Here is a 20,208-nt window from a genome sequence, read left to right on the forward strand (position 1 = left end):
TCAACTTTAACTTATGACAAATCGATACACAGTCAGGGTCGGACTGGGGTGCCTGGAGCCCACCAGGGGAATTGACTCTAGGGGCCCACACTACAGCTACCATAAACTGCTTTATTACTCGTTCATTTTTCGGCCTCTCCCACTAAAACGTGTGCTGCAGCCGTCACCCACCTGAGCCAGTCACTGGCTGCAGCCGTCACCCACCTGAGCCAGTCACTGGCTGCAGCCGTCACCCACCTGAGCCAGTCACTGGCTGCAGCCGTCACCCACCTGAGCCAGTCACTGGCTGCAGCCGTCACCCACCTGAGCCAGTCACTGGCTGCAGCCGTCACCCACCTCAGACAATCACTGGCTGCAGCCGTCACCCACCTCAGACAATCACTGGCTGCAGCCGTCGCCCACCTCAGCCAATCACTGGTTGCAGTCGTCACCCTCTTCAGCCACAGATTTTTTATATAATGTAAGGATAGGGATGTTAAACATTTGTAATATAGTTCATTAGGAAAATAGGTTTCTTTGTACTAGAAAGCAGGATCTAATGAGTCTTTTTAGCAAAGCCCTGAGTCTTCAGTGTGTAACAAGCAAAGGCTTGGAGTTGCCTCTTGTCACTAGCGCAGTCCATGTTCATGTAGATGACCTGTGTCCGGTCACTGACTATCTGACTGCGTACACACAGGCACTTTCAGAGCTCAGTAAAATACTGAAGACAGACTCTCCTTAGCAACCGTGTTAGCCTTAGAGCATTGCCAAGAAGGTTCTTCACACAGAAATAACACACTTTAAGGGGAATCTGTCAGCAGAATGACGAGTCCTGGCTTTCTCTACACCCGACCCTGATTTACAAGTGTGTTTGTTTTTTAAACTGAATTAGCAGCGGGGTCGGAGAAAGTCGGGAACTCGTGAATACTCAGGGCTCCTCATTATGTGCTGAAGCCGAGTTTGTTACCCTTAGTTAGGACACCATAAAATAGGTGACAGATTCCCTTTGACAAAATCCCTGGATAACACCTTTTAGGGCAGTTTCACATGAGCGAGTCCACTGTGGGAAACCTGCTGCTTGTGTCCATGACGTCATTTAGTCATGTGACAGGTCATGCGACCGCCGATGTCAGCGGTCGCGTGACCTGTCACATGACTAAATGACATCATGGAAGGTCCTTTTACACCATCGCGAGCCACCGGGGAGACAGGACGCACTGTACAGGAGACCGGGGGCCATCAGAAGGTGAGTGTAATGTTTATTTTTTATTTTAAATTCTTTCTTTACAGGTACTACGGTACCCGGGTCCGGAGGAGAGTCTCCTCTTCTCCAGACCCGGGTACCATCCGCACATTGAAACGCTTAATATCCGCATGTGCACATGTAGTCATGCGGATATTATGCGATTCAATGCAAGTCAATGGCGGCGAAAACGCTGCCATCAGCATGCCTCTCTAAACAGAGGAGTCGTACTTGGGTACTGTTCACACTTCCGTGTCTGTTTGACGTTTGTCAAACCAAATGTGCACGTTTTTTATCCATGAAGGGTCCGTTTCATGCCCGTGTGCCCTCAATGCACCGCTACGGTCCTCTACACCACCTTCTCCATGTCCATGGAACAGTCCACACAGTGCTTCCATCTACCACAGCCGGGGAAGGAGCCAATAACTGGCTTCAGTGGTGAGATGTGAAGCCGGTCATTGAGTGCAGTGGAGCATGTGGCCATTGTGGTGGCCGATATCAGCACAGCGAGATCCAGAACACTGACATGCCGGAGGCGCGGAGGACCTCGGCGGGGGGAGCAAGCATGAAACCTCTATTCATAGGCAGGATGCAACACATGGTAAAAAATCATTACAATCATGACAGCATCTTTTCCTTAAATTATACACAGGTACCTGTTCCAGCTTACCACGGGAACGTGCCAGGCAGAAACGGCTTCACTGCCGGGGCGCCAAGCTGAGTCGCTTACTGAACGTGGCATCTGAGGGTTTAAGTAACCGGGCACGGTGGCATCGCCAGCCCTGATCTTTGCAGTTGGGTGCCTGCTGTATTCTACAGCCAGCACCTGGCATGTATAGAGCACGGTCAATGGAGCAGTGTATATACTATATCATGTATAGATATGGCAGTGTATATAGAGTGGATTCCACACTATATACACAGCAGCATCCTATATACTGTATATGGTAGCATATATAGACCCGTGGAGCATCTGTGTACACCCCCTCCATGCACTTACTAGCCTCTGTGTCTGTACTGTACACATGCCGGCTGGTGGCCGCTTCGTGCCGCGTTATGGGCACACCCGATTTAGTATATAATGGAGTATGGTACCATATAAGCGCATGTTACCATCCACCTTTCATGTCCCCTCTATTTCCCCATAGATTGTAGCTTGCGAGCAGCGGGACCCTCTCTCCTCTTGGTATCTGAGTTATGTTTATTCTGTAATGTCTTTATTCTCTGTACAATTCCCTTCTGTAATGTAAAGTGCTGCGGCATATGATGGCGTTATAAAAATAAAAATTATTCTTATTATATACACAACTCTACATAATATACTATATAAACACAGCACCACACTATACACTTTATTAGGCTGTGTACAGTACATTACACAGGGAACAACGAGACTGTGGTTTATGCATCATACAGGAGACAGAGAGCGAGCTTATAGGACGTGTACAGCACTCTCAGCCTCCTATAATATATACTTTATATACGAGGCCGAATGCGTTGTATACGTCATATAGGAGGCCAAGAGGGCGGTCTGTTTGTCATATATGAGGCAGAAAGTGCGATCTATACGTCATATAGGCCCCACACATGATATATACCGCTATCTCGGCCTCCTATATGACGTATAGACCACACTTTAGGTCTCCTATAATATATTCTTTATATAGGAGGCTGAGTGTGTTGTATACATCATATAGACACGCACTCTCAGCCTCATATATGACATATACACGGTATATGTCATATAAGAGGCCAAGAGTGTGATCTATATTTCATATAGGAGGTAGAGAGTGCGATCTATACGTCATATAGGCCCCATAGGTAACGTATACCACACTATCTGTCTCCTATATGACATAGGGCTCTTTCACGCGTCCAGATATTTCCGGTACTGGAAAAAACAGTACCGGAGATATCCGTGTCTGTGTGGCAAATGTGTGCAGCATCTGATCAAACGTACCGGCGAGACATTAAGAAGTGAATACTACTCTCAACATTGTCCCTTCATTGTCCCTTGCTAGCACTGACCGCTGCACCGGCAGGGGACAATGATGAGTGATTCCCGGCGCCTGGGAACAGCATGAACTGTACCGTTGATTCCCAGGCGCTTGTAAGTGTCACACAGATGTAATCAGTGTGTCATCAGTGTGCACGTGTGCGGGACGTTTTTCGGCCCATGCAGTGTATAAAAATACAGACATGTCACAGACATATCAACGTGTTTTGCCCATGGACACACGGTCCATGGAAATACACTGACATGTGACAAGACCCATTCATTTGAATGTGTCTACGTGTGGAAACTGTCACCACACGTACCGGAGACACTGAGGTGTGAAAGAGCCCTAATAGACTGTATATGTCGTATAAGAGGCCAAGAGTGTGATCTATATTTCATACAGGAGGTAGAGAGTGTGATCTATAGATCATATAGACGGCGGCCCCATATATAACGTATACCGCAATCTCAGCCTCCTATAGTATATACTTTATATAGCAGGCAAAGTGTGTTGTATACATCATGTAGGCCCGCACTCTACGCCTCATATATGATGTATACCACACTCTTGGCCTCCTGTATCACATATAGACTGTGCATTTCATATAGGCGGCCTTGAGTGCAATGCATAATGTATAAATGAGATTATTGTTGGCCAATGCTGGGGACACTCGCCCAGAAAAACGTTATTGGCTATGGCACTTGAGATTGAAGCAGGGAGAGCTGTAGGCCTGCAGCCTTGTTTCCAGGGTGACGGTGAGAGAGCAGAGTGCGGGTCACCACATACCGGGCCCAGGAGTCGGTGTTACAAGGCCAAGAGAGCAGGAGAGAAGAGGGCAGTGCGCCGGTGCCGGTGTCCCCACATACCCGGCTGGGAGCCGGTGTTACAAGGCCAAGAGAGAAGGAGAGAAAAGGGCAGTGTGCCGGTGCTGGTGTCCCCACATACCCGGCTGGGAGCCGGTGTTACAAGGCCAAGAGAGCAGGAGAGAAGAGGGTGGTGCGCCGGTGTCCCCACATACCGGGCCCAGGAGCCAGTGTTACAAGGCCAAAAGAGCAGGAGAGAAGAGGGGGGTCCGCCGGTGACGGTGTCCCCACATACCCAGCTGGGAGCCGGTGTTACAAGGCCGAAAGAGCAGGAGAGAAGAGGGCGGTGCACCGATGCCGGTGTCCCCACATACCCGGCTCGGAGCCGGTATTACAAGGCCAAAAGAGCAGGAGAGAAGAGGGCGGTCCGCCGGTGCCGGTGTCCCCACATACCCAGCTGGGAGCCGGTGTTACAAGGCCAAGAGAGCAGGAGAGAAGAGGGCGGTCCGCCGGTGCCGGTGTCCCCACATACCAAGCTAGGAGCCGGTGTTACAAGGCCAAGAGAGCAGGAGAGAAGAGGGCGGTCCGCCGGAGTCCCCACATACCAGGCCCAGGAGCCGGTGTTACAAGGCCAAGAGAGCAGGAGAGAAGAGGGCGGTGCACCGGTGCCGGTGTCCCCACATACCGGGCCCAGGAGCCGGTGTTGCAAGGCCGAAAGAGCAGGAGAGAAGAGGGCGGTGCACTGATGCCGGTGTCCCCACATACCCGGCTGGGAGCCGGTATTACAAGGCCAAAAGAGCAGGAGAGAAGAGGGCGGTCCGCCGGTGCTGGTGTCCCCACATACCCAGCTGGGAGCCGGTGTTACAAGGCCAAGAGAGCAGGAGAGAAGAGGGCGGTGTGCCGGTGCCAGTGTCCCCACATACCAAGCTGGGAGCCGGTGTTACAAGGCCAAGAGAGCAGGAGAGAAGAGGGCGGTCCGCCGGTGCCGGAGTCCCCACATACCAGGCCCAGGAGCCGGTGTTACAAGGCCAAGAGAGCAGGAGAGAAGAGGGCGGTGCACCGGTGCCGGTGTCCCCACATACCGGGCCCAGGAGCCGGTGTTACAAGGCCAAGAGAGCAGGAGAGAAGAGGGTGGCGTCAGCGTGTCACCTGACACCACTGTCAGCCAGCGTTACAGGCAGCGAGAAAGCAGAGCGCGGTGCGTGTCACCGCCCACAAAGATCATTAACTTCCGTCCTCCTGTCCAGATCATCTGAGTATGAGCATCACTGCAGCCGGCCTGCTGTCACCGCTGAACGGTATGTGCGCGCGACGCTACATTTGCTTTGGCTGCGCGACCAATTCTCTCACTCTCTCATCAGGGCCACCGGGGATTTCCTCGATGTCCCGCCAGACCAGTCCGACTCTGTAAACAGTGAATCCTTTTTGAGAAAACCAACACAAACTGTACTAAAAAAAGTGTCTTCTACAGGTCTTAAAGAGTATGCAATATATAAAATTATACTTAAAAATCTGTCCCACAAAATCTGGTCTAGATAAGTGGATGGTCTTCTCAGACAGGTGGTCATTTGCAGAGGTTTCACTGTAGACACCTTGTATTGAGGTGATCAATGACTACCTGGCCAACAGTCAATGACTGTATGATCCGATCAGAGGATCACAAGAGCGACGTCATTTCTCAGGCTAAGGCTTGAGAAGCTTTGCTAATGTTTTTCATGCCATGAAGGTCATTATTGTTGATGAGATAAATGTACCATCGAAGGCGTGTTTCAGCTTTCAATCTAGTAAAAAAGGGGTTTTCTGATTTTAGGAAACCTGTCCCACGCCTGCACATTGTTTTAAAAAAATAAATAATAATAACCAAAAATGGTGCTATACTCACCCTCCCCTGGGCTAAAGCTGACTCTCCGCCGCTGCTTCCGGTGCCTGTTATTGTTTGCAGTGCTGTCGTCACTTTGACAGCACTGCAGCCAAACACTGAGCTCAGTGGCTCTTTAATGCGGGCAGAGACAATAAACTGATTGGCTGTAGTGCTGTTAGTGCTGCAGACAATAATAGATACCAGGAACAGTGGCGGAGACTAGGCGCTGTGCCCGGGGAGGGCGAGAGGTTTAAAAAACAAACTGCACCCAAGCAACAAGGATTTTTCAAAACCAGAAGACCCCTTTGAGCAGGGGCATAACGATCGCGGTGGCAGAGGGTGCGACAGCGACCAGGGGAGGGCGCACATTCAGCTGACATGCATTGCCGCAGGTACTGGCACAGCAATACAAACTGCCAGCCAATCAGAGGCCAGCAACTAATGTTGGCACGCAAGTCACTGGCTGGGCATGGCAGTGATGACTGCCCGACGCTTACACCATGAAGTCAGCTGCCAGCTTCAGAAGAGGACGCCACACAGCGTGGGAGAGGAGCAGAATCGCTTATTATATTTATAAAGAACATCAGCAGAAAGGGAGACATATATATCAGGATGGATCTAGGATGGGGGACTTATATACCTATATCAGGATGGGGCCCAGGATTGTGGACATATACACCAGGATGGGGGACATATACACCAGGATGGGCCCAGGATGGGGGACATATACACCAGAATGGTTCCAGGATGAAGGACATATACACCAGGATGGGCCCAGGATGGGGGACATATACACCAGAATGGTTCCAGGATGAAGGACATATACACCAGGATGGGGGGGACATATACACCAGGAAGGGCCAAGGATGGGGGACATGTACACCAGGAAGGGAGACATATACACCAGGATGGGCCAAGGATGGGGGACATATACACCAGGATGGGCCAAGGATGGGGGACATTTACACCAGGAAGGGCCAAGGATGGGGGACATATGCACCAGGATGGTTCCAGGATTGTGGACATATACACCAGAATGGTTCCAGGATGGTGGACATATACACCAAAATGGTTCCAGGATGGTGGACATATACACCAAAATGGTTCCATTCCCCTTCCTGGGCCCATCCACCAGGATGGGCCCAGGAAGGGGAACATATATACCAGGATGGTTCCAGGATAGGGGACATATACACTAGAAAGGGCTTATAATGGTGGACATATACAACAGAATGGGCCCAGGATGGGGGACATATATACCAGAATGGGCCCAGGATGGGGGACATATATAACAGAATGGGCCCAGGATGGGGGACATATATAACAGAACGGGCTTAGGATGGTGGACATATAAACCAGGATGGGCTTAGGATGGTGGACATATATACCAGGATGGGCCAAGGATGGGGGACATATACACCAGGATGGGGTACATATATACCAGGATGGGGGACATACATACCAGGATGGGCCAAGGATGATGGACATATACACCAGGATGAGCCCAAGATAGGGGACATACACAACAGGATGGGCCCTGGATGGGGGACATATACACCAGGATGGGCCCATGATGGTGGAGATATACACCAGCATGGACCCAGGATGAGGGACATATACACCAGCATGGACCCAGGATGAGGGACATATATACCAGGATGGTTCCAGGATGATGGACATATACACCAGAATGGTTCCAGGATGATGGACATATACAGCAGCATGGACCCAGGATGAGGGACATATATACCAGAACGGGCTTCGGATGGTGGACATATATACCAGGATGGGCTTAGGATGGTGGACATATATACCAGGATGGGCCAAGGATGGGGGACATATTTACCAGGAAGGGGGAAATACATACCAGGCTGGGCCAAGGATGATGGACATATACACCAGGATGAGCCCAGGATAGGGGACATATACACCAGGATGGGCCCATGATGGTGGACATATACACCAGCATGGACCCAGGATGAGGGACATATACACCAGCATGGACCCAGGATGAGGGACATATACACCAGCATGGACCCAGGAAGAGGGATATATATACCAGGATGGTTCCAGGATGATGGACATATACACCAGAATGGTTCCAGGATGATGGACATATACAGCAGCATGGACCCAAGATGAGGGACATATGGACCCAAGATGAGGGACATATATACCAGAATGGGCCCAGGATAGGGGACATATACATCAGGATAAGGAACATATATACCAGGATGGGGAACATATAGTATAAGAGGATGGTGTACATATATATACCAGGATGGGGGACATATATACCAGAATGGGGGGCATAAACACCAAAATGGTGGACATATATACCAGAAAAGGGGAGATGTATACTAGCATGGGTAACATACCAGGATGGTGTGCATGCATACGAGAATGGTGGGCATATACACAAGAAAGGGGGACATACATACCAGGAAGGGCTCAGGGAAATATAGTCCAGCTCACCGTGCTTTGCATCTTGGAGGTGTTTGGAGCACGGAAACGTTGCGTCAAGGCGTAAGAAAATGCAAAAAATTAGACGAAATCCAGCTCCACGAACAGTGAACGTTGTATTAACAAAAATGCTTCCGGGACATAGAAAGTCAGCGGTACAGCTTACAAAGTACGTATCAACGCGTTTCAGGTGTCTGGGCTCCCTCGGCCATGATTAAGGGTGAGCAGACACCTGAAACGCGTTGATGCGTGCTTTGTAAGCTGTACCGCTGACTTTCTATGTCCCGATTGGTGGAGCTGGATTTCGTCTCATTTTTCGCCTACTAAATGTGCTACCTGGTTTGTCACTTCTCATAATGTAAGCAAAGGCCCCAATAGTTATAATGATGCTGCGGGATTCTCATTACAGGGGTCGCGGCCTTTTGGGATTTTAAATTAAATATTTCAAATTCAAATTCTAAATTTAAAATACAATTACCGGTAGTTTAAATGCTGGAGTAAAATAAAGTTTAGGTGCATCCTTAAAAATATTAATGATAAGGAAATCATGTTACAAAAAATAATAATAATAATAATAATAATAATAGGCAGTTTAAAAAAATCCAAGTTAAATCTACTTTCAATGTAACAGCATAAATTATTTGAAAAAAATTATTATTGCGTTTTTAGTGTAGCATTTGTATTTCTACATTTTCTTTTGACATTAACCCCTGAAGAAAATGTTTCATTTTATTGCTATATATTAAAGGGAATCTGTCAACAGTTATTTTTTTATGTTATCTGAGAGTGGCCTGATGTAGGTGCAGAGACCCTGATTCCAGTGATGTGTCACTTACTGGGCTGCTTGGTGCAGGTTTGCTAGAATCGTTGTCTTCTCTGCCGTAGGTGTGTATAACTCCGCCCACTCTCATGATTGGAAGCAAGTTGCCAATCAGTGGTGGGGGCGGGGTTACACCGATTAGCCTGACTGGGTTGCACATGACACCTAGTCCTGCAGTGATCATCTCCTGCTGATAAAACACTGATTGTATTGACTACAAACACACAGCCTAATGAGTGACACATCCCTGGAATCAGGCTCTCTGCCCCTACGCCATGCTGCTCTAAGATTAAATAGCAGAAACATGCTTTAAGATTATAATGGTGTTGGCAATTTTCACCCATTGGCACACACAAAAAAAGAACTAAAAAAAAAGTCAAACTAAAATGTAAAAAGTCACGATGAGTACATGGGATACATATAAATAAAAAAATTAATGTAGAAAAAAAAGCCATAATGATCAAAAACAGGTTGCAAAACATATTTACTTTGAAGGATCCAACTCTATTAGTAATGACTTTGCTTTCATCCGGCCGTCTAATTTGCTATAAAGTGAATGAATGAAAAATAAATAAAAAAAAAAATACAGAAGAAGGCGATCTTAAAAAAATGTAGGTAATTATATTAAAGAACATGCAAAGACACAGCTGGGCCAGATAGTGGGAATGATCAGACCGCACTGTGCTAGAAAAAGAAGAGTCCAAGCTGGTAAGGCATGCAGACAGCAACTAGAAGATTGCAAGCAAGTACCAAAGTATCCACTAGATGGCAGCAGTCTAGATGCCCAATATGTAACCCTACCCAAAATCATCGCTAATTCATGCAAATTGTCCATCCAGTCTACTACGGACATGATCCGGGTCTCGCACTGTCTTCACCTACAATCTGCAACTACTGCAGCACAAGCAGCAGCGATAGTCCTAAGGGATCAGTGCAGCATTCAGATGTCACTTCTGAAGCCAAAAACTAGAAACAGGAAAATAGTCATTAAGATCAACCCCCCCTCCCCAGAGTTAATCTGTATATATAGCCAAGCAGATAGCTGAAATATACATGCATGGACACCTTTATATCTTCTATCTGTTGCTGCATTCCGGAGACATCAGCGTATTAATACATAAGCCTCTACCTCATGCGGTTGTTTTCCTCAGCCGTTTATTAGATTTCATCTCTAGATTGGGTGTGCACATATTCTTCTTTCCTAAATCAATCATCAAGACTGGCATTGCACTCGCTGGTCTTGATGAGGGGGCATGCTGGTGTCAGATTGCTCCTGATTCACCTCTACATGAATCAGCAGTGTCTGACAAGTGCGCTATGCCAGACGCCTGACTCCAGTCAGACACTGGAGTGAGATTTCTGGTGTATGGAGCGACACAGCACCTCATGAATCTTCTTGGGGTTGATTTTTCTTAGTCCCAAAAATACGCAAACAAAACATATAGTAATTTTTTCCCCCTTAACATTTTTTGTTAACCTTGTTCACCTTTATTGTATGTGTAATTTTAGTGCATGCTTGTATTTTCTATGATGGTAGTTACAATACAAATTATTAATATGTGTCATGTACTTTATTATTTACCCTTTTTTCCTCCTACTTACCATTATATAGGCAGCCCGGGCAACCTGTCAGCTCTTTGGCTGCACGGCCACCGCCGGCCCAGGTGGCCACAGTGGCAGTCAGACAGGTGTGGATAGGTGCAGGACTGATTGCCCAAGAGTGTTTAGATCTACTCACTCACCTATTCAATCCTCACCGCTGCACCGGGGTAACAGGCCAGATTACCCCCCACCCAGAATATACCCGGGGTTATAGTGGCCTAGGCCAGATTATACCCCCCCGCCCAGAATATACCCGGGGTTATAGTGGCCTAGGCCAGATTATACCCCCGCCCAGAATATACCCGGGGTTATAGTGGCCTAGGCCAGATTATACCCCTCCTTGACAGAATATACCCCAGCTGCTGTAGATCAGATTTTTCAGGCTTTTGAGAACCATTGAGTGATATACTCAATAACGGGGCCCCAGGCAGCACACAGGGACCCCAGACATCGCACAGGAGGTCCCAGACGGCGCACAGGGGGGCATAGACCGCACGCAATGGGGGGAAGAGACAGCGCGCAGGGCCCCTGTGAGCTTTCTTTGCCCCCCTGTGCGCCATCTGGGACCCCCTGTGTGATGTCTGGGGCCCCGTTCTTGAGCATATCACTCAATCTTGTCGATGTCTGGGGTCCCTGTGCGATGTCTGGGACCCCGTTCTTGAGTATATCACTCAATGGTGCTCATAAACGTGAAAAATCTGATCTTTAATATACTTAAGAATGGGACCCCAGACATCACACATCGCACAGGATTGAGTGATATGCTCAAGAACGGGGCCCCAGACATCAAACAGGGGGTCCCAGACGGCGCACAGGGGGGCAGAGACAGCACATAGGGGCCCTGCGTGCTGTTTCTCCCCCCCTTGTGCACAGTCTCCCCCCCCCCCCTTGCGCGCTGTCTCCCCCCCCCCTTGCGCGCTGTCTCCCCCCCCCTAGCGCGCTGTCTCCCCCTTCCCCCTAGCGCGCTGTCTCCCCCTTCCCCCTAGCGCGCTGTCCCCCCCCCCCCCCTAGCGCGCTGTCCCCCCCCCCTTGCGCGCTGTCTCTCCCCCCCCCCTTGCGCGCTGTCTCTCCCCCCCTAGCGCGCTGTCTCCCCCTTCCCCCTAGCGCGCTGTCCCCCCCCCCCCTTGCGCGCTGTCTCTCCCCCCCCCCCTGCGCGCTGTCTCCCCCCCCCTAGCGCGCTGTCTCCCCCTTCCCCCTAGCGCGCTGTCTCCCCCTTCCCCCTAGCGCGCTGTCCCCCCCCCCCTTGCGCGCTGTCTCTCCCCCCCCCCCTTGCGCGCTGTCTCTCCCCCCCCCCCTTGCGCGCTGTCTCTCCCCCCCCTTGCGCGCTGTCTCTCCCCCCCTTGCGCGCTGTCTCCCCCTTCCCCCCTTGTGCGCTGCCTGGGGCCCCGTTATTGAGTATATCACTCAATGGTTCTCAAAAGCCTGAAAAATCTTTTCTACAGCAGCTGGGGTATATTCTGTCCCGGAGGGATATAATCTGGCCTAGGCCAATTTATACCCGGGGTATATTCTGGCCCAGAGGGGTATAAACTGGCCTAGGCCACTTTGACCCCGGGTATATTCTGGGTGGGGGGTTAATCTGGCCTGTTACACCGGTATTCACTGGCGGTCTTGCAGCGAGTTGAGACCAGTGATTGGCTGCAGCAGTCATGTGAATGATGGATGTGACATCATCAGGGACCAGCAGATCAGAGGCAGGGGATGAATAGGTAAGTAATGCTCATTTTGAAGAGGTTGCGTCAGGATCGTACACTCAGGAGCGCAGCGCTCCCCGCCTCTCAGCTTCCTGTTTGCTTGTGGGGGGTGTGCTCCTGATGACTGACAGTTCGGAAAGGCTCAGCCCCTGGCCCCAACTCTCTGCATCATTAGAGGAGCGCAGTAACACTGAAGCTGTCCGGACCCAACAATCTGCCACGCTCCAGAGCAGCTCTTACAAGCTCTAACAGTCATGGAGAATGCAGTATAGAAACCAAATGCAAATCAGAATGGAAGTGCAAGGGGGATGGGCCAATGCACGTGGAAGAAGCATGCCCCCAGTGCACTCCTAATAGGCATATGTCTTATACTCTTGGAGTTTTCATGACTGGCACATTGGATTGCGACACAAAAAATGGTTGATTAGTACTTCCACAGCTATACCCTTACTCCCATGGGTAGAAACATGTCAACGGGTTCCTTTAAAAGGTTTTGTTTTTGGAATTTGTATTAGAGATGAAGTAACTTTATGCTGGAGCTTCTGGCGTTACCAGGGTCTCTGATGCCGTTCTCACGAGGCCTCGCCAGCACCTTGAGGGACACACGTTGTGACGCCAGGGTGTGTGCTACCGCGGCACAGCCCGCAGTGAAGACAGCGGCTTACTTGGTGCCAGAAGCTCTCAGCAGGTGGCAGTGGATGACGAGGGTAGGCGAAAAGAAAGGGGCAGAGGACTGGACGACGGGACAGCTGAGCAGGGTTTTTTTTACCTTCTGCCGGCACGCTAGGGGAGCCAATCGGAAAAACAATTGTATTCCGGAGAATCCAAATGTTTGAAAGCATCGAGGCTAATTCAGTTCCATTCGAATCAATCTGCTCATCTCTAATCAGCACAATCCGATTTTCTAGCCCCTGTTTTAGAGAGAACTCATCCATCTTGCTACCAACTCAAAGGGATGAGGATGATTTATTTATGACAAACAGCGTGAGCATTAACATTTATATCGGGAGCCAGAGCACAAAATATAGTAGAAAAGAGAAGAATAAAACATTGGAGAAAATAGCAACAATATAACACAGAGACTGAGTTTATAGGGTCCTATGTCACCATGTGACGCACGGTATAGTGACGGTAACTTATGAGCGACACGAATGATCTACACGTCACACACTGCACCCGGGTTATTCTTTCTCCTGTCTATATATCCGCCACAGCCATATATACAAACACCCCCACATTCACATATGAGATAGCCAAGATGAGAGTCTATAACACGATGGTAGTGTCACGTTAGAAGCAGTGGTGGACGGAGAGACATGGAGCCTGAAAGTCAGAAGCTCAGAACATGGTTACCCCTCTGCTCATCAGTGGACATCAGCGTCTTAAGGTCTAGAAAGATATATTTAATAATATACAGTGGGTACGGAAAGTATTCAGACCCCTTTACATTTTTCACTGCAGCCATTTGGTAAATTTTAAAAAGTTCATTTTTTTCTCATTAAAGTCCACTCTGCACCCCATCTTGACTGAAAAACACAGAAATGTAGAATTTTATGCAAATTTATTAAAAAAGAAAAACTGAAATATCACATGGTCATAAGTATTCAGACCCTTTGCTCAGACACTGATATTTAAGTCACATGCTGTCCATTTCCTTGTGATCCTCCTTGAGATGGTTCTACTCCTTCATTGGAGTCCAGCTGTGTTTAATTAAACTGATAGGACTTGATTTGGAAAGGCACACACCTGTCTATATAAGACCTCACAGCTCACAGTGCATGTCAGACCAAATGAGAAACATGAGCTCAAAGGAACTGCCCAAGGAGCTCAGAGACAGAATTGTGGCAAGGCACAGATCTGACCAAGGTTACAAGAGAATTTCTGCATTACTCAAGGTTCCTAAGAGCACAGTGGCCTCCATAATCCTTAAATGGAAGAAGTTTGGGACCACCAGAAGTCTTCCTAGACCTGGCCATCCAGCCAAACTGAGCAATCGTGGGAGAAGAGCCTTGGTGAGAGAGGTAAAGAAGAACCCCAAGATCACTGTGGCTGAGCTCCAGAGATGCAGTAGGGAGATGGGAGAAAGTTCCACAAAGTCAAGTATCACTGCAGTCCTCCACCAGTCGGGCCTTTATGGCAGAGTGGCCAGACGGAAGCCTCTACTCAGTGCAAGACATATGAAAGCCCGCATAGAGTTTGCTCAAAAACACATGAAGGACTCCCAGACTATGAGAAATAAGATTCTCTGGTCTGATGAGATGAAGATAGAACTTTTTGGTGATAATTCTAAGCGGTATGTGTGGAGAAAACCAGGCACTGCTCATCACCTGCCTAATACAATCCCAACAGTGAAACATGGTGGTGGCAGCATCATGCTATGGGGGTGGTTTTTCAGCTGCAGGGACAGGACGACTGGTTGCAATTGAAGAAAACATGAATGCGGCCAAGTACAGAGATATCCTGGATGAAAACCTCTTCCAGAGTGCTCTGGACCTCAGACTTGGCCGAAGGTTCACCTTCCAACAAGACAATGACCCTAAGCACACAGCTAAAATAACAAAGGACTGGCTTCAGAACAACTCTGTGACCATTCTTGACTGGCCCAAACAGAGCCATGATCTAAACCCAATTGATCATCTCTGGAGAGACCTGAAAATGGCTGTCCACCAACGTTCACCATCCAACCTGACGAAACTGGAGAGGATCTGCAAGGAAGAATGGCAGAGGATCCCCAAATCCAGGTGTGAAAAACTTGTTGCATCATTCCCAAGACGACTCATGGCTGTACTAGCTCAAAAGGGGGCTTCTACTCAATACTGAGCAAAGGGTCTGAATACTTATGACCATGTGATATTTCAGTTATTCTTTTTTAATAAATTTGCAAACATTTTTACATTTCTGTTTTTTTTCAGTCACAATGGGGTGCAGGGTGGACTTTAATGAGAAAAAAAATGAACTTTTTAGAATTTACCAAATGGCTGCAATAAAACAAAGAGTGAAACATTTAAAGGGGTCTGAATACTTTCCGTACCCACTGTATGCAAAATCTGGCGACAAATCAGCTTTAAGACGTCCTGAATCCCAAGAGTCTATTTATATTTGACAGCCTTGGAAATATGACCCCTGCAGCCAATCACAGACCCCCGCAGTCATATCACACACTATAACCAGGCAGTAGACAGCAGTGGGGATTCCCTCACACTAGTCACTTTTCTTGATCACAGACAACTCCTTTAATTCCAATGTGAGCAGTTCCTCTGTCTACCTGAGACACAATGTCAGGAAGGTGTGGGAAAGACTTGGTGCAACACAAAGGGAAGAGGGAAAGGGAGCCCAGACTTTCCCTGGCGTATGGCTATGGCTAGGGAAGGGAGGAGATGAGCACTAGTCGATCACCACTAAACACTATAGACAACAAGGGTAAACAAACAGGAGGAAATAGCTTAGCTTTAGACGACTCCAGACAAATGCACACATGTTCTCAAGCTCCAGAGAGGACAAAGTACTGCTCTTGCTAAAGCTTCACAAGGAGCAATGAATATCACAGTCATCTCCCTCTGATACACAGCAGGCATTTATACACCCAGGTCAGGGAGTTAATTAGCCAGAGGAAGGTAGACGCTGGGTCCTAGAGGCAGCCTCTAATAAGATGTCAGTAATGCCAAACGTAGAGATCTCCTCCAACCAACTGAAGTCCGACTATCTGTCACTTCTGACAAACCCGTGACACACCAGTGGTGCAGTTCCTATGTTTACCTGAGACACCAGTGGTGCAGTTCCTATGTCTACCTAAGACACCAGTGGTGCAGTTCCTCTGTCTACCTGAGACACCGATGGTGCAGTTCCTCTGTCTACCTGAGACATCAGTGGTACAGTTCCTCTGTCTACCTGAGACACCAGTGGTGCAGTTCCTATGTCTACCTGAGACACCAGTGGTGCAGTTCCTCTGTCTACCTGAGACACCAGTGGTGCAGTTCCTCTGTCTACCTAAGATACTAGTGGAGAAATCATGTCCTTGTCACAGATGTAGAACAATGCTCTATTAACCTCATTGAATGAAAAATAATATTTTGGCGTTTTGTCATGGTGACCGGCCTTCTACACAAAATAAATAGCTGACATTTTTAGCAGGATCTGCAACAGATCTCCAAACCACTGATGTGAAGCAAAACAGTAGATCTTCAGTCTCGAGGAGTCATAAATTCACGTTACAGTGTTAGGCAAGTTTCACAAAGACATGTTCTGTGTAGGGAGTGCAATGTCTGGACCAAGCGTGGGTCTCCTGACACAAACTCAATAGCCTCATAGATGTATACTTCTCTGCTGAGTTGGGTTTTGGACACCCCTGATAGATATAATTAAAAAATTCCAAACCTCAAAATACACATTTTGTGAAAAAAAAGCAAAGAAACTCAAAAATACAAACAAAAGCACAGTACCATATAGATCGTAAGCCTCTGGACCTCCACACATTCTCCAGGCCAGAACATTGGACAAACAGTTTGCAAATTGGAAACAAAACTAGAAGGAGCGTAATGTGCGTTTACTACAAATACAATCTTACATAATTTTGAAAAATATTGCAAAAAAATAAAGATAAGGCCAATTTCATTGAGGAGTGAAAAAAAAATGATCCAATTTGAGTTAAATAGTAGTTTAGCTTAGAAATGTGACATCTTACAACCAACATCTTCATAATTATATCTTAGGATTTGCAAATTATAAATTCACTTGAAGAAATCCATTTTTTGGGGGGGGATTTGTATATTTACCTGAAAATAAAAAAAGGACCTGGACCACATCCATCTTTGTCCACCTCCAAAGGCAGATCTCACGGCAGGAAAATGCTGTTTTGTGCCTGGCAGTAAGGATGTAAACTGTGGACCAACTGGAGAAAGACAGGTGGTCTGCCCTAAGTGGTCTGCCCTAAGTGGTCGGCCCTAAGTGGTCTGCCCTAAGTGGACTGGCAGAAGCATCTCGAAGGAGCCCAGTGGCGCGAAGTGCTAAGGAAGAACCTCAGTAAAACTAGGATTTGCGCTTAGTTGTTAACTAGGGTTCAAGAAGTGGGCCGGTGCCCTGTGTAGGGGGACTAGGCAGTTTTCCTATTTTTAAAGGGAGACTGTCAGAACAAAGTGAGGGATCAAACCAAGCTCAGGCGCAAGGTGCACCCTTGGCATGCATGACTGTTGATTCCATTCACAACAAGGGGGCACAAGTCCCACAAACTGGAGATTAATGGAGTGTTTCAGTATAGGACACTATTGATCAAGTAATAGCTTTGCGTGCACCTGGTCCATGGTGTCGCACAGATGATGTCTCACCAGCTTGGCAAGTCATAGGCCGAGCCCGGGATCCAGGAGAGTGAAGAAATTCATGCACCTCCTGTCCACAACCACAGACTACTGACCTGGACCATGGACCGGATTTCCTTTCTCTCCGGAATACCACGCTTTTCTACAGACTGTAATGTTCGGTCTTTATATGTTTTTTTTTTTAGCACAATATGTATTAAAAGCACAATTTTCTAATTTGCTGTATCTGAACGGTATAAAATACGCCATTTACATGCATGAATGGACCTACATCTTAACAGAATGCCCTGGTCTGAACATGACCGCGAGGAACGAATCTCTGCCTGCGTAGCACATGCCTACGTGATTCACCACAGATTAGATTTGATACATTTGTACACATTTCCTGCCCTAATTAAACTTTATAATTTGTTAAAAAAATATTTTTGCTACAAAAACTTTGCTATGCTTGATGCAGCCATCACAGGAGGCATGGAAGAACATTCAGCTGCAGAAGATCACCTTCCTGAGGCTGTGACTGCTGATATACCTGCAAGAACCAAAGAGCAATTCCTCATGGGTGGAGTGAGCAAATCACCAGCCAAGGCAGAGTTTCATGGTATGGTTGGAGCTTAACTATAATAGAAACTATTCACAGCCAGACGTTCAATAAGATGCTGGACAGCACACGGTATAAGTTTAGTAACAGAAAATGTAATGTAGCAACCATTTAGAGAGTTTTAATGCCAGACCACAAATTCAACCTTAAAGGAAAACAACTATTAAAAAAATGGGGATTTTTTTTCTTATTTTTTATTTTTTTTTTACACATTTTAGGCATAAATATAATCACATATCATGAATTTTAATTATTCAAATTAGAGTTTGTCTAAAGCATCGGTCCTACTGCACATGCTTACAAGCATCGGTCCTACTGCACATGCTCACAGGCTCCTGTCCTACTGCACATGCTCACAGGCTCCTGTCCTACTGCACATGCTCACAGGCTCCTGTCCTACTGCACATGCTCACAGGCATCTGTCCTACTACACATGCATCTGTCCTACTGCACATGCTCCCACGCATCTGTCCTACTGCACATGCTCCCAGGCATCTGTCCTACTGCACATGCTCCCAGGCATCTGTCCTACTGCACATGCTCCCAGGCATCTGTCCTACTGCACATGCTCACAGGCATCTGTCCTACTGCACATGCTCACAGGCATCTGTCCTACTGCACATGCTCACAGGCATCTGTCCTACTGCACATGCTCACAGGCATCTGTCCTAGTGCACATGCTCACAGGCATCTGTCCTAGTGCACATGCTCACAGGCATCTGTCTTAGTGCACATGCTCACAGGCATCTGTCTTAGTGCACATGCTCACAGGCATCTGTCTTAGTGCACATGCTCACAGGCATCTGTCTTAGTGCACATGCTCACAGGCATCTGTCTTAGTGCACATGCTCACAGGCATCTGTCTTAGTACACATGCTCACAGGCATCTGTCCTACTGCACATGCTCACAGGCATCTGTCCTACTGCACATGATCACAGGCTTCTGTCCTACTGCACATGATCACAGGCTTCTGTCCTACTGCACATGATCACAGGCATCTGTCCTACTGCACATGATCACAGGCATCTGTCCTACTGCACGTGATCACAGGCATCTGTCCTACTGCACGTGCTCACAGGCATCTGTCCTACTGCACGTGCTCACAGGCATCTGTTCTACTGCACGTGCTCACAGGCATCTGTCCTACTGCACGTGCTCACAGGCATCTGTCCTACTGCACGTGCTCACAGGCATCTGTCCTACTGCACGTGCTCACAGGCATCTGTCCTACTGCACGTGCTCACAGGCATCTGTCCTACTGCACGTGCTCACAGGCATCTGTCCTACTGCACGTGCTCACAGGCATCTGTCCTACTGCACGTGCTCACAGGCATCTGTCCTACTGCACGTGCTCACAGGCATCTGTCCTACTGCACGTGCTCACAGGCATCTGTCCTACTGCACGTGCTCACAGGCATCTGTCCTACTGCACGTGCTCACAGGCATCTGTCCTACTGCACGTGCTCACAGGCATCTGTCCTACTGCACGTGCTCACAGGCATCTGTCCTACTGCACGTGCTCACAGGCATCTGTCCTACTGCACGTGCTCACAGGCATCTGTCCTACTGCACGTGCTCACAGGCATCTGTCCTACTGCACGTGCTCACAGGCATCTGTCCTACTGCACGTGCTCACAGGCATCTGTCCTACTGCACGTGCTCACAGGCATCTGTCCTACTGCACGTGCTCACAGGCATCTGTCCTACTGCACGTGCTCACAGGCATCTGTCCTACTGCACGTGCTCACAGGCATCTGTCCTACTGCACATGCTCACAGGCATCTGTCCTACTGCACATGCTCACAGGCATCTGTCCTACTGCACATGCTCAC

General features: G+C 48.2%; 1 protein-coding gene across 30 annotated transcripts in view; it reads right to left on the bottom strand.

The window, feature by feature from the left end:
* The window catches only part of GPHN (gephyrin), a 592,001-nt gene that overhangs the window by 102,567 nt on the left and 469,226 nt on the right, over nucleotides 1-20,208 (bottom strand). For 12 of the 30 annotated variants that reach the window (XM_073637421.1, XM_073637415.1, XM_073637414.1 and 9 more), the window contains one exon: nucleotides 9,658-9,714. The exons of the other annotated variants lie outside the window; for them this stretch is intronic. In XM_073637421.1, coding sequence (XP_073493522.1) covers nucleotides 9,658-9,714 — 57 coding nt within the window. The remainder of the gene's footprint in view (nucleotides 1-9,657; nucleotides 9,715-20,208) is intronic. 30 annotated transcript variants of the gene reach the window in all.

This window comes from Phyllobates terribilis, unplaced genomic scaffold, assembly GCF_046119375.1.
Source record: "Phyllobates terribilis strain yellow unplaced genomic scaffold, ASM4611937v1 Scaffold_6__1_contigs__length_29720123, whole genome shotgun sequence".
Classification (NCBI taxonomy): Eukaryota; Metazoa; Chordata; class Amphibia; order Anura; family Dendrobatidae; genus Phyllobates; species Phyllobates terribilis.